Source organism: Notamacropus eugenii, chromosome 1 (assembly GCF_028372415.1).
Source record: "Notamacropus eugenii isolate mMacEug1 chromosome 1, mMacEug1.pri_v2, whole genome shotgun sequence".
Lineage (NCBI taxonomy): Eukaryota > Metazoa > Chordata > Mammalia > Diprotodontia > Macropodidae > Notamacropus > Notamacropus eugenii.
Window position 1 is genome coordinate 415,696,250 of NC_092872.1, and position 14,652 is coordinate 415,710,901.

Sequence of the window (14,652 nt, forward strand, 5' to 3'; positions counted from 1 at the left end):
GAAGGAAGAGATGGACGGGGTGCATGCTGTCCTGGGGTGGGGGTGGGGAGAGATGGGGAGAAAATTTTGAATTCAAATTCTTGTGGAAGTGAATGTTGAGAGCTGAAAAATAAATTATATATTAAAAAAAAAAAGAAAAAGAAAATTCTTATCCAATCATGAGGCAAAACAGATTTGATTACTGTTTGATGCCCAAAAACTGATGCAGAAAGAACAGAAAGGAAAAAGATCAAGGAAAATAAAACTAACTTTGCCTTAAATATTTAATAAAAATTCAAAATTGACAGTTGAATTGACAATTAATCCCGCAACAGAAAATCACTCAGAAGACAAATTATCAATAACCACCCGAAAGACTGTTTAAACATTCTAATATCCAAAGTGTCAATTAATGCAACTTCTCTGACCTCATACTCATTAAATAAGTAAAACAATTTAAAGAAATAAAATTCAAAGTTATTAGGGTTATGGTGAAACTGGTACATTTTTACACAATTGTTGGAGCTCTGAATTGGTATAACCATTTTGAAAACAAAAATGACAATATGAAATAATAATTACAACTACCCATAACTTTTGACCTCGTGATCCCAAGATTAAGACTATACCTTAGGGATATTAGTAATAGGAAAAAAAATACTCTTCTCTACAAAAATATTTCTAGTTACATTATTTGTAACAGCAAAAAAACTAAAAATAAACCATATGGTCAATGATTAAGTGAGGTTATGCAAATTATATATTACTATCTACAAGTATGGCAAATTAAAAGATTAGAACTATAAATGAAGCGAAATGAAGAAAGCTGAGTCAGAACAGTATATACTTTCTGACTACATAAATTAAACTTCTGCCATGATAAAATTTTGAAGAATTCACTGAAGGAAAAAAGTGCAAAAGTTGGAAATAAAACCAAAGAAAAGTTTCTTATGGGTTTTTAAAAAATAATTTATTAAATTTTTTTTTGTTTTTACTTTACTTTCATTTCCAAATATATCCTTTTCCCTCCCCATGTAAGCTATCCCTTATAAGAAAAAATAAAAATGAGAAAAAAAATTTGTTCAGCAAAATCAACACATCAACCTGTCCTATGATGTCTGACAACATATGCAATAATCCACACTCATATTCCCCAACCCCTTCTTCTGTTGAGGAGGGGTGGGTGTGGAACTAAGGGTGTGGTTCTTTGGAACTAAGTTTGGTCATTATAATTACATAGTATTCAGTTTGGGAATTTTATTTTTTTGATTGTTGTTCTTCCATGTATATTGCTGTAGTCACTGAGCACAATGCTCTTCTATTACTGCTTATTTCACTCTTCATCAGTTCCCAAGTCTAGGATGAAGTTCATGTCAAGTAGGGATCATTTCATTCTTTATACTTGTATGCCTAGGACCTGGCACATAATACATACTGTTATCAATTGATGTTTCTGCAGACAGTAATTCCATTACATTCTTGTACCACAATTGGCATAGCTATTAAGCAACTGATGGGCACATACTTTGTTTCCAGTTCTTTGTCACCACAAACGGGTTGCTATAAATATTTTGGCATATATTGGGCCTTTCTGTTTTTGATCTTCATGAGATATATATGTTTGGCTGTGAGATATGTGGATCAAAGTGTATGGACATCTTAATCCTATTTTTAAACATAATTCAAACTGACTTCCAAAATGGTTGAACCAATTCATAAGTGTACCAGAGTTGTGTATCTGTCTTTCTGCAGCCCTTCTAATGTTTATTACTTCCATCTTTTGTAATCTTTGCCATACTGCACATGTAAAGTGAAACTATTTTTGTTATTAGTGATCTGGATCAATCTTTCATATAGTTGTTAATAGTTGGCAATTCTTTTAAGGATTTTTTGTTCATATCTTTTGACCACTTAATTAATGGAGGTCACTCAATTATTTTTGTTAATTGCCTACATACTTTGGGTAACACTTATCAAATATGCTTAATGAAAATATCACCCTCCTCAATACCACCTTGCCTTGCTATTCTAGCTGCACTGATTTTGTTTGTGCAAAAGCACAACTGAAATTATCCTATTATCTTTTGAAATAGGATACTTTAGTTACTATCTTGTTAAAGTTACTATATACACTGAAAAATCTCTACTGGTATAAGGAACTCAGAATGAGGAAACTTTTGTTACCAATGCAGAATGCCATTTTTTCTGCAACTTATAGTCTCAGAGTTGCCTAAATCACCGAGAAGTCAAGTGATTTGTCCAGGGCCACAGATGCAGTGTGTGTCAGAGGCAGGACCCGAACTCAGGCCTCCATAGTTCCAAAACTTTTCTTATCCACTAAGCCATATTGGAACAGATCAATAGATAGATAATATGAAAAAGACCTAGAAGTTTTATTATAACCTTAAAACGAATCAATGGTGTTACTTGATTGCCAAAAAAAATTATGGCAATCAGGCTATAGTGAAAGAAGTATACAGAACAACTAAGAGAGAAAATGCAGTCACCTATTATACAGTGCTAAGAAAACATTTGGAGTATTTTTTTCAAATCTGAGCACTAAAATTTAAAGGGGTCACTGACAAGAATTAAGTATATCCAGAGAAAGGCAACTAGAATGACTTGTCTGGAAATCACCAAACATGAGGAAATGTTAACATAAAAAGAAACTGGACATGGTTAGCCTGAATAAGAGAAGACTCAAGAAGGACCTGAAAGTCATTTTTAAATATCTAAACAGCAGTTGTGTGGGAAGAGAAAAAGAATTATTCTACACAATTGCTGAAGAAAGAAAGCAGTACTGATGGGTGGACATTATAGGAAGGAATATTTGGGTTCAAAGTAAAGGTCTTTGTCATAATTAAGATTTGTTTAAGAAAAAAATGTGTTGCTTTATTAGATATTGTATTCCTTGTCACTCTAAGTATTCAAACAAAGGCTGGATCTTTCTCAGGGATATTGTGGAAGGGATTCCTGTATGAGGAATGAGGTCCTAAGTAACATCTCACGTTACCTCAACTCTTAAAGATTCTATTAACCATTCTTAATTTTTGAAGACTCTCTGTTGTGAGAAAAAGTAGCCACAACTCCTGGGACAAAATGATCAAAGTGTAGAGTCAAAAACTCTAAGAAAGTTTTATAAGCAGAAAAAAAAGGAGATTAAAGGAGGGGAAAGATGGGAGGCAGATTGGAACAATGACCAAACAGGAAAAGATATCAAATAGAACTGACCGGTAGAGAGAGAAATGGAATTGAGATAGGAATGCTTAACCAGGACTGACAGTGCCCTTTAAATAAAACTTTTTTGGCTTTTTTTAGGTGGTGAAAAACTTGAGCAATTTTTGTTTTCCTCAAACAAATGTTTTTCATATTTTTCTAAATTTACTCCTTAATTAGAAAAATGTCAACTATTTCTCAACTTTTACCCACCAAGGTAACAAAACAAAAATTAAAAAAAAAGCATACCTTTTAGACCTAAAGTCTGCAACTGAAACAGTTTTCCCAGCTCAAAAGGTAGAACTCGTAACAGGTTGTTATTTAAATGGAGTTCCCTATTGGAAAAATAAAAATTTGGGGCAGTAAGAAGTCAACGTTAGGCTTCACTAAAGGTTTTAAAATTTATTCCTTGGGAAATAAATTCTTTGGGCAAATAACTCATTTTAAAAAATCTATTCTAGTCTGAATCTAGTTGAGAATACAGGTTATAAAATAGACTAAGTGATGATGAGACAATTGAGCATTTATAATTAGAAAATGGAGGGTTAAAAAATAAGGTTTACATGACCATGAAGAACCAATGAAAGGAATATTTAGATTATCCTTCTGTGATAAACTATTCTTTGAATTTACTCAATATTCATTAAGATTTACAAAAAGAGCAGACTGTTTTACACACTGTTAAAATCATTCACAATTAGATATTGGGTGCTACCAAGTATAATAATCAGTAGGAATATCAGTTAATAATAAAGGTAAACACCTGCAATACAATATTCTTCAATAAGCACTCATGAAGACTGTTCCTGTAATCCCTGATGCTTCAATTTATATTTTAAATCACCTACTCACTACTCAGTAAAACTAAAGGATTCTACTAAAAAGAGGGCAGGAAAAAGAAGATTTTGAATAATGTCAACCCATGTATTTGATTTAGCTCCCTTTCCTGGACACAAACTACTACAACACTGAACTCTTAAGAATTTTCATTTTCCATTTGCATATTTTTCTTAGGACTCATTTTCTTACTACATAAGGCTAGGGCCTATTCCATTACAGCTAGAGAGGAGCCCAACAAAGCTTTGTTCCTTTTGTTTAAATGGACCATGACAGGAAACAAGTAAAATGGAATCACAGGAAGTGGTCACTGATTCAATCAAAAGCTACTTATTTGCATGTGTGTTCATCCTTTCTTGCCAAAGAAGACCATGCCATCAGAAAAATAATGACATGACTTGTACTTGACTTTGTTTTGAGTGAGGGAAGGCTGTGCAGGTCACCAGCCTCACCTCTCCTCCAGAGCCATCTGAATCCAGTGACCACGTATTCATCAGGATGACTGGAAATGATCCAGGATGAGGCAATTGGGTTTAAGTGACTTGCTTAAGGTCATATAGCTAGTGAGTGTCAAGTGTCTGAGGTGAGATTTGAACTCAGGTCCTCCTGACTCCTGCACTGGTGCTCTATCCACTGCACCACCTACCTGCCATTTTTTTGCATATATTACATGTAAGGAGTGTTCTAGGCACTAACAGAGATAAAAAGATAAAGACATAATCCCTACTCTCTAGCAATGAGACCACAAGTACACAAATATGCAATACTATAAAAGACTTACACAATAACTATGGTAACACATAGAAAATAAGCAAAATGCCAAGAAGAAAATCATTTCCAGCTTGGGAGAGAGGATTGGGGGGCAAGGAGAAGGACAGGGAGGAGGTTGGTGAGAACAATAAAAGTTTCAGCTAAGCTGGACCTAGGTTTGCAAAAAGCAGAACAGACATAGGTGCTAAGGGAAAGAGAATGGGCATTCTAAACGTAGGAAATGGTTGTAACAGGCTTATTGGTAACAAACAATGTTTGTGTGTAACAGCTAAGTAGAAATGGTAGACCAAGGCCCATTCATCTTTTGGAGACAATATACAAAACTTAGTTTTACAAAGTAACATAGCTTGGGCATATTCTGTACACAGAAGTAATCCCCAAATCTAAGCTTGGTCTAGAAATTAAGCATAGTATAGCTGAAATCTTTAACTCTAACTATTCAGCCAAATTTTTATAACACATTTGGTTTAAATATTACACAAAGCATAACAATTTGCTCTATAATATCAAGGGCTTGCTACACAATTTCAGAAAATACGGTATCCACTTATTACTAAAATGTTATAAAAATCTACAGAAAGAACAAATCACAGTTTAAAAAATATTTAAGGTAAAAAACTACTAATGAATTCATTTTAATTGTTTTCAAGATTAGAAAGGCTGTAACAATGTGTCAGGGTGCCTGGTTTTACATTAAGTCAAATATATTTACCTGAGTGACACCATGTTTCCGAGTTCTGCTGGTAAACTACGGATTTTATTAGAGGACATGTCCAGATAAACCAAATTTTGAAGCTTGGCAATGTCTGAAGGAATGCGGGATAAAGAATTGTCACTGAGATGCAAAGCTGTCAAGTGGGTCAGTGACCATAAAGATGAGCTTAAGCTTCTTACTTTTCCTATAAAAGAAAAAAAGGAATCTAAAGATTTCATATTTCTCCTCAACATTTAGTTCCAAAATGAAATAAAAATTAGGGTTTAACAAACTACTTTAAAATAGTCATACAAACTACACACAAATAAATTTTAACTTGCTTCAAGTAACTTTTTTGGTTAAAGGTATGAATTGTAATGGGCACACTAAAATTTTTAAAGGTACTATCCTTCCCAGAGTAAAATAGTAAATAACTTATCATTTCATTTGATATTTGTCAATACTTTAAGTAGAAAGAAATTAATCATTTGTATCTATAATAAAGATACAGTGGTGCAGCGGATAAAGCATCTGGTCTAGACTTAAGACTAAGACACTTACTAGCTGTGTGATCCTGGGCAAGTCACTTTATCCTGTTTGTCTCAGTTTACTCATCTGCCAAATGAGCTGGAGAAGGCAATGGCAAAGCATTCCAGCATCTTTGCCAAGAAAACCCCAAATGGGTTCACAAAAAAGCCAGACACAACTGTAACACCAACAGATCTATAATAAATTCCATCATGTTTAGACATAAGTTTCAGCTTAGATTCATGTCAAGAAATAACTTGAGACTAGTAAGCTGGGCTGTGCAAATTTCTACATCCAAAAAAAATAATGGTCATAATAGTGATTCTCCTAACTTGATTAGTAGAGCCAATGTGCGAACAGCATTTAAATGGCAGCAAAACTCACAACCCAAGAATCCTAACCCTACATTAAAGATAAATAACACTTCCAGAAACAAGTAGCTTTCAGAGAATGGTTGTCTTTCACTGATAAATTGAGGCTAAGTCATCAAGTTAAAGTACTATAAGCCAGAATATGAAATCAAAGAAATGATAATGCTTCTAGAGAGTATTAAGCCTGATCCCTAGCCCAAGATGAATACAACATACTTCTGGCTTCCACAATCTCTTTGGAATCTACCTCACAATCTTTGGTGGTTACTGGTAAGAAAAACTGATAAGATCTCATGGAAAATGCTAACTTTAGAGAACCAATTTTCTAAAGCCTCAAAACTATCTCAAATCTGGGAGCTATTTTCTCTATTATGCAATATTCAGAAGTGGGTACCACAGTAATGTTGTATGCATTGTCAGGTAGAGTCACTATCCTGATTAGTGGCTTTGTTTAGCTGTTTTCCTTCATTATAAGGGAAGTTTCAGTCAATGAAGAGGTTAAAAAGGTATACTAAGAAGTGACTTGTACATAAACAAAAATTATCAATAAGACTTTTAAGAGCAGTACATAATTGTGAAATAGTACATTTCAGGGGTTTTATTCATTCAAAAGAAAATCTGTGAGTACTTCCTATGTACTAGGTCCTGCAAGGAAAACAAAGAAGCATAAAAATGAATGTCTTCCCTCATGAAGGTGATAATCATTTTGGGGGTTGTCAAACATATGAAATAACTGCAATCAGTATGAAACTACAATTTTAAAAGTATCTTTTGCAAGAACACTTGAGAAGCATGTAATACAGAAAAAAGAAGTTTTCAGCAGGAATTAAAAAAGATTTTTGGTTATCTAAGGACTCAAGAAATACAGACAACCATAAGCTGTCACTGTAATAAGTTAATATTTATTTTCTCTTATGAAGAAAATCAATAGCAACATTATAACTAGTCTTCCATCAAGAAAAGGTTAAAAGATTCAAAGAATATATTTTTATATGGTGATTTACTAAAGAGTATGAAGGAAACTCTCTAGAGAATTAGTCAAAAAAATTTCCCAAGTAGGAAAGGGAATAAAAAGGAGCTAAGTAGGAAAATATGACACTTGGGAAAAAAAGAAATTTTGCTTCTCTGAACCTATGCAATAAGTTCTTTCATGGAGAGTTCAAGACATTTTCAAGTAACACTGTCAGGAGACCCAAAGGACACAGGAGAGCTTCACGCATGGTACATCTGCTTTGTTTCCATCAACTACTCTTCGGAGAACAGGCTCAAATGTTAACCATTTTTCTTGTCAGTTACTAAACTGGAAAATCTCACTCTGTACCATTACACTAAAACAGCATGCTAAGAATATTCAAGAGCTAAGTGTGGCCAGGCTGGATAGGTCATGTGAAAAGGATATGGGGATTTTAGTTGGCCACAAACCTAATATCAACTGACAGTGCAATGCAATTGCTGAAAAAAAAAATCAATGTTACATTTAGCTTAAATTTTTTTTTCTTTTTTATTCTTTATTACAAGGGATAGCTTGGGGGCAGGGAAGGGGGTAGGGGGAGGGCAGAAAGAGGAGAAAAGAGGAAGGACATATTTGGAAATGAAAGTGTATAAAAACAAAATAAATATTTTTAATTTAAAAAGTGAAATTTAAATAAGGATGTTCTTGTGAATATATGAACAGAACAAGGGGGTGATGGTGGTCAAGAAAAGAGCACTATATACAACTTCCACACTAAAATGCCTTTTCTAGCTAGTCGACTGGGATTCTATTATTTCCTGATACTCCAAAGACTTAAACTATCCTTCATCACACAAAATGGTCTCTCTGGCCAGGGATACATTTACATATGTGAACACACACACACAAACACACACACGATAAAAATAATCTCACTATCTTAAACTTTAAACATTTCATTTTTCATAATTCATTGCTTACCACTTATTTCAAGCTCTGCCCAGTGTGATTTCTTCCCATTGGCTGCTTCCTCTGAGGACATAATTGTGTACATCCTCCGGGGGTCAGGTGGATCGTACTTTTCTTTGGGCATGCCTGTTGAATTAACAGAAAACAATATGGGCATTTATTATGTCTGTTATATATTAATTAAAATACAAAAAATTATAATTGGTTTTACTTAATTTTAAATTTACTAAAGTCATACCCTAAATGTTAAACACTTATCAAGTAAAACAATAAAATTTAAATAAGCTGAAAAATAAAATCTCTCTGAAAATATACTTGAAAACAAAACCAGTATCTTCAAGAGAAGACTTAAAAGCTTTAAAAATTATTTTCCATATTCAAGGTGTTTGAAAAGTCTTAAGATTTACAGACTAAGAATTTTGGAAAACTATGTATATCAGAAACCACTGAAAAGTTACTAGGGAGGGGACGCTACTCATTCAAAGGTTACTAATGCTTTTTTTCTTGTTTTTGGGGGGAAAATGCAACAACAAAACAAAATTACCAAAAGTCCTTTTATAATATTCTTGGTTTTATCCATTAGATTTTTACTGGAAAGAAGACACATGAAGAAAAGAGGGACTAGCTTAAGGGATGTGTGTGGGTGTATGTGCATGTAGGCACACATGAATGAAAATATTTACTTCTTTATTTTATTTGCAAGGCACCTTTGTAACACATTTATTTAAATACACGACTATTATTAAATAGGAAAAACTATGTTGACATGATTCAATCAATACATTCTAAAGTACTATCAACCTATGCTATAGTATCCCTAATTGTTTTGTGAAAAAGTACCTTTCTCCCTAAAGCTTTGAGAGCACTGATGGTCACAGATAAGATACTAACAGCTAAGTCTCTGAAAAACAGTATTACGGCTCTGAGAAGAGTGGCAGAAGGGGCATCACTGCCAGTTCCAATGTACTCTCTATCAGGAACTTTGGAAAACCCTGAAGGGGGAAGGAGAATGGTGTTGAATGTGGCAGCAATAACTAGGTTTATAAATATAGAAAAGTATGGGCTGGGCTACACTAAGAAATTCCTTACAAGTAAGATTCTATGATATCTACTTGTAAACACCAATATATTCACTGGAACTTCTGGTTAAATGAGTTTTATGATATGATATTGAGTTTTAAAAGACTGTTAAACTGTCTTCTATTATATCTAGTTACCAAAATTAGCAACCACAATCAGTGGTTGCTAAGTTGCAACATTTTTATAAAGTTATTATTAAACCTTTTTATATTAAACTTTTTATTTTATACTAAACTTTTAAAAAAACTTTTGATAACTTTTATATAAGGACAACAGTGAATTCTAAACTGTAAAAAAAACAAAAACCAAAACAAAACACCTTACCATCCTACTTCTTGGTTTTTAATATTAAAGGCTTCACACAATAGTAAAATGCCACATAGAAAGATACCACAAAAAGGAAGAAGAGTCGTCAGAAAAAATACTGTCTCTCAATTCATAAAATGTCTCTAGGATATTTCACTAGTAAAACTACAAGTTTTTAAAGTTTAAGTAAGTATACCAAAGTAATCTTAAGAAGGATAAGATGAAAATGTTAACTTTTATTCAAATGAACTTACAAAATAAATTACCAAAAGATCCTAATAGCTACCACTAGCTAATAGTTAATGCCACCACTACTAAGAATACTATGTAGGTCATGAACTGAGAATCTGTTGATGATACAGAACTGACACAGGGACCCTGGAATGTGACTACAGAATCATAAAATTAATAACAACAAAGGAAAAGAAAGGTGGGAATAGTACAATACCTGCTCCTAGGTTTTAGGAAAACAGATCTTTAAATGTTTAGAAAATGTAAGTCAGAAGTCATAAAAAGTTCTAAAACATTAAAGATTAAATTCTTATTATACAAATTATCCCAGGGAGGAAGAAAAAAGTGAGGAATCTAAAGAAAGTGTAAAACATCATAAAAGTACGCAACAAAATGAAAAGAGAGGATAATCCAGAATGAACATTTTAAAATGGCACAAAATTTTAAAACATTAGAAAGGCAAAAGCTGATAATATGCCAAGGTGAAACAGGAGATCTAAAAATATTTTTAAGGCATTTTTAGCTATGTTCAAAATAAGAAGAGAAACTATAGGCAGTACTGCTCAAGTAAAATAACAAAAAGGAAAACTCTTCTAAACTGTATCCCTTCTCTGACAAGGAAAGTATCTTCAAATTGTCTTATCTTTCTTATTAAACTATAAATTCCTTCAAGCAAGGAACCATGATTCAGATAAATCATTTCTGTATGTCCCTCATTACAAGTAATAGCATTTTGCATTTAGCAAATACTCAAATATGTTAAACTAAAAACAGTACTTTATTATTTCCCCTGTTTAAAAAATTCAAGCCCCTATGTCCAGAAGAAATATATTCTAGGGTGCTAAAGAAGCAGATGACTTCAGAGCCCTAAGAAATCATGACAAATGGAAGATGCATAAAAAAATGGAGATTGGACAAAGGTACCAATTTTCAAAAGAAGTAAAAAATGGATTAAAAATATGGGCAAGTATGACTTCAAATACCTAGGAAAGTTTTTAGGATAGATTACTAAAAAGATGATTTGTGGCCCCTTAAGGAGGGCAAGTAATTACTACAAGAAATCAGCATATGTTCACATATACCAAAGGACTCTAGAACTTGAAGATAGGGAAAGTTTGCCACCTACAGGTGGCAAAGCAATAAAGAATAGCTGGCATGTTATAGGAAAATAAAAATTCAAAAAATCTAGCTAGGTTAAACAAATGACAAAAACAAAAATGATTACATTTAGTTATGAAATATAGGCTTGGAGCTGTGATTTAATTGGCATAAGAGAACTCTTGGATGAGAAACCTAACTGCCTCTACCAAATGAGGTTTGGCATCTTATCTGCAAATGATAGTCTTAATAGAGTTAACTAAGGCAAGAAAAGGTTAAGTGTCAGCACATGGTCATATGGCTAATATGTGTCAGAGGTGGGACTTGAGCCCAAGTCTTCCTGATTCCAAAACTGGCTAGTTCTCTATCCATAACGTCATGCAACCCCCCCAATATAAAGATAAGCACAAAATTAAAAAAAAAAATGTCAATTACACAAAGATGGGAAAGAGGAAACATTGCTCAAGAGTAGTTCATATGAAAGATTTGTAGATTGTACTAAATTACAGTTTCAGTATGAGCCATCTCTGAAAAAAACTAATAAAATTTTATGCTGTATCAATAAGAGTACAGTGTTTAGATCAAAGGTGGTAATTTAGTCCCATGGTACAATATGCTGTTCAGATCAAACACCTACTCAATTCTGAGTATCTCATTTTTAAAAGAACACTGACAAACAAAATAATCCAGGAAGATGACCAAGTTGGTAAATTGCTTAGAGACTTCCATCATGTAAAAGATTGTTGAAGAAGGATGTTTGGCTTGGACAAGACAGGACTCAAAATATTTTAACAATCATGCAGAAAAGAAAGGCATTCTTTGTTGTTCCAGCAGGCATAAACACAAACCATGAGTCTCATGCCCTTTTACCTAAAGGTCCTACAAGTGGACAAATACCACAAAGATATCCCAGACAGTGAAAAGGGTGCTATAAAATATAAAACTATTTATAGTAACTCTTTTTGTAGCAACAAATAAAAACAAAGTGAGTTCTTATCAACTGGAGAATGGCTAGAAAAATTGCAGAAAATGGAGATATAAATATATATATATATAATTCACATTTATAATCTTATTATAATGAATGCATTTAGAGCAACATGGTATGACATACTCACAGACTAAAGTAAGCAGGTAAGAAAACAATATGGATGATAATTACAATAAAGCAAATGAGAGCAATTAAATGAATATAAGGTGATTATAATGCCCAAACTTTGCCCCAGCGAAGAGCATGCACAAGAAATGCAAGGGACACTGTATGTGAAGAGTATCTCAATGCTGCATATGCTGTCATACATGATTACTATGCTAGCTGGTTTTAACTGCTTGGCATTGTTGTTACAAGGATATATTTATGGTGAAAATAAAAAGGGGAACAAAAGGTATCGAGAAAAACCATTTTTTAAATTTAAATTAGAGCTGTCCAGAACTGTATAACAGGATGTCTAGCAAGGTAATGAGACTCCTCATTACCAGAATAATTAAAGGAAAGGCTGTATGACCATTTGTTAAGGATATAGTATAGATGATTCTGGTTTTGGTTAGAAGGATTTCAGAATCTGTCATTCCAAATTAAAAATGCATATATCTTAAAAATGCATGATATATATACAAACACTGCTATATTTTTATATTTACTATTTTCTTTGTCAAATCAAGTTATCTAAATTTTTCTACTTATCCCATAAAATTTTGTTTATTAAAATAAGACCACAAATACTAGTTATCTAAAATGCGTAAGATAGTTTGAAAAGATAAAACTCTTTGTTTTAACAAAAGAAATATGCATAAGGTTACAAATGCTGAGCTGAAATAAAGTTATACAAGGAGTAAGAAAATTTATGTTATAAAGCAATTCATAACATCATCTTTGGGAGTAAAAAGCCTATTAAATGGAAGCAATTCAAAAGTAACCAAAATCTCAATAGTGGAAAAAATACAGTTAAAAATGCACAGAAGATTCAATTTGTATTGGTACTATTTCTTCCTCCAGTACCCATATTTAATTTTTAGACACCCTCCACCAAAAAGCTAGAGGAAAATTTTGGTATATAAACTTAGTTCAAGATATCTGAATCTTATTTCACAGACAGATAAAATTTACAGTATTTTTATTTCATAGAACTATTTTATAGGAATGATTATCTAACATCTAAACTTTATCTTAGTACATCAGGGAATATTACTTGTTTCAACAACATGGGATTCCTGATATTTATCAATCTAACAATGGAATATATCAAATACTAATTATAAATATAATACCCTGATATTAAACATGAAAATGGTTAAATATGACTACAAATCACTTGTGGTTTGTATTGTGTGTGTATGTGTATGTTGCTGATAAACTTATAGTTTATGTCAACTTTGCAGAAAGGGGTTTCAGAAAGCTCAAATTGTCTTTACTTGAATTGAGATTATTTAAATGTTCAAAATATCTCACAAATGCAATTATTTAATTTGTTAGATGTATTCACAACAGTCTCTGGCTACATTTCCACAATTATAGGTTAATTTAAGATGATGATGTGAGGGGATTTTCCTTCATGTGAGGAAGGGGTTCATGAATTAAAATTAAAATTCAAGGTATTATTTAGTCATATCAAAAAATCTTGCTCAAAAACAAAAACTCAAATAAAGGAACATACTAGCCAAGTAGCAACTTCATAATACCCCAAGCTAAATCCTGTACATAAAAATTCGGTATAAAATAACATTAAGTTAAGTTTTATCTGTACCAATCTTACTCAAGATTTTTAAATCAAAATATTTTTTCTAATAGATAAAACACCCAAAATCTTCCCACCTTATTTTCCTAATACTTTGGTGAACTATATTTAAGAATTACATGAGTTAAACTCAATCTCAGCTCAGTTAAGAAAGTGTCAATTTTAAGACAAAACATTTCCCCATTTCTTTACATTCACTAATTTCTACTAATGTCTATGGCTAATTCTTCTCCTGATAGGATTTTTCAAGGAACTCTGCACATGTGCAAAAGGAATAGTATCCAGTCTCTGAGATGAAGTAAACACTGCCTTGACCCCGTACTGGAGGTGTCAAAACCAACACCTGTTAAACATTCAATAGGATTATCTTTTGGTTAAGAAACTACAAATGCTTTGTAAGAACCTGTGTTTCCACAGAATAGTTTGAAAACTACAGCTATGAGGTATTTTCAGAAGTGGACTTTTGAAATCTGGTTATTTCACAGGATTCCCATGAACTTCATTAGCAATCAATCATCAATCACTTATTTGCCCAAAATGTACCAGGTGATATGCTAAGTCCTGGGGATACAAAGGAAAAAAAAGTACTCTCAAGAATTTCTATTCTACAGGGTAGTCAAATATAGTGCATAACAAAATAGACACAAAGAAGATAAAGGGGGAAGAAAGGCACTGGTGGCTGAGTAGAATACAAACTGAGTCTTGAAGGAAACCAGGAATTGTTAGAGGGAAGGTGAGGAGTGAGTGGATTCTAGACATGGTGGACAATTAATACAGAGGCATAAAAATGAGATATAGTACTGTGTATGACTAACAGCAGTCAGATAAGTTTGGCTGGACCACAGTGCTTCAAGAGGAGTAATGTGTAATTAGGCTGGAAAAGTA

At 32.8% G+C, this 14,652-nt stretch overlaps 1 protein-coding gene across 4 annotated transcripts in view; it reads right to left on the reverse strand.

The window, feature by feature from the left end:
- The window catches only part of CNOT6 (CCR4-NOT transcription complex subunit 6), a 52,009-nt gene that overhangs the window by 19,326 nt on the left and 18,031 nt on the right, over positions 1-14,652 (reverse strand). For 3 of the 4 annotated variants that reach the window (XM_072631220.1, XM_072631218.1, XM_072631219.1), the window contains 3 exons: positions 8,330-8,443; positions 5,516-5,702; positions 3,445-3,530 (listed from right to left, as the gene is read on the reverse strand). In XM_072631220.1, coding sequence (XP_072487321.1) covers positions 3,445-3,530; positions 5,516-5,702; positions 8,330-8,441 — 385 coding nt within the window. In that variant the 5' untranslated portion in view covers positions 8,442-8,443. The remainder of the gene's footprint in view (positions 1-3,444; positions 3,531-5,515; positions 5,703-8,329; positions 8,444-14,652) is intronic. The other variant, XM_072631221.1, reaches the window with a different exon arrangement.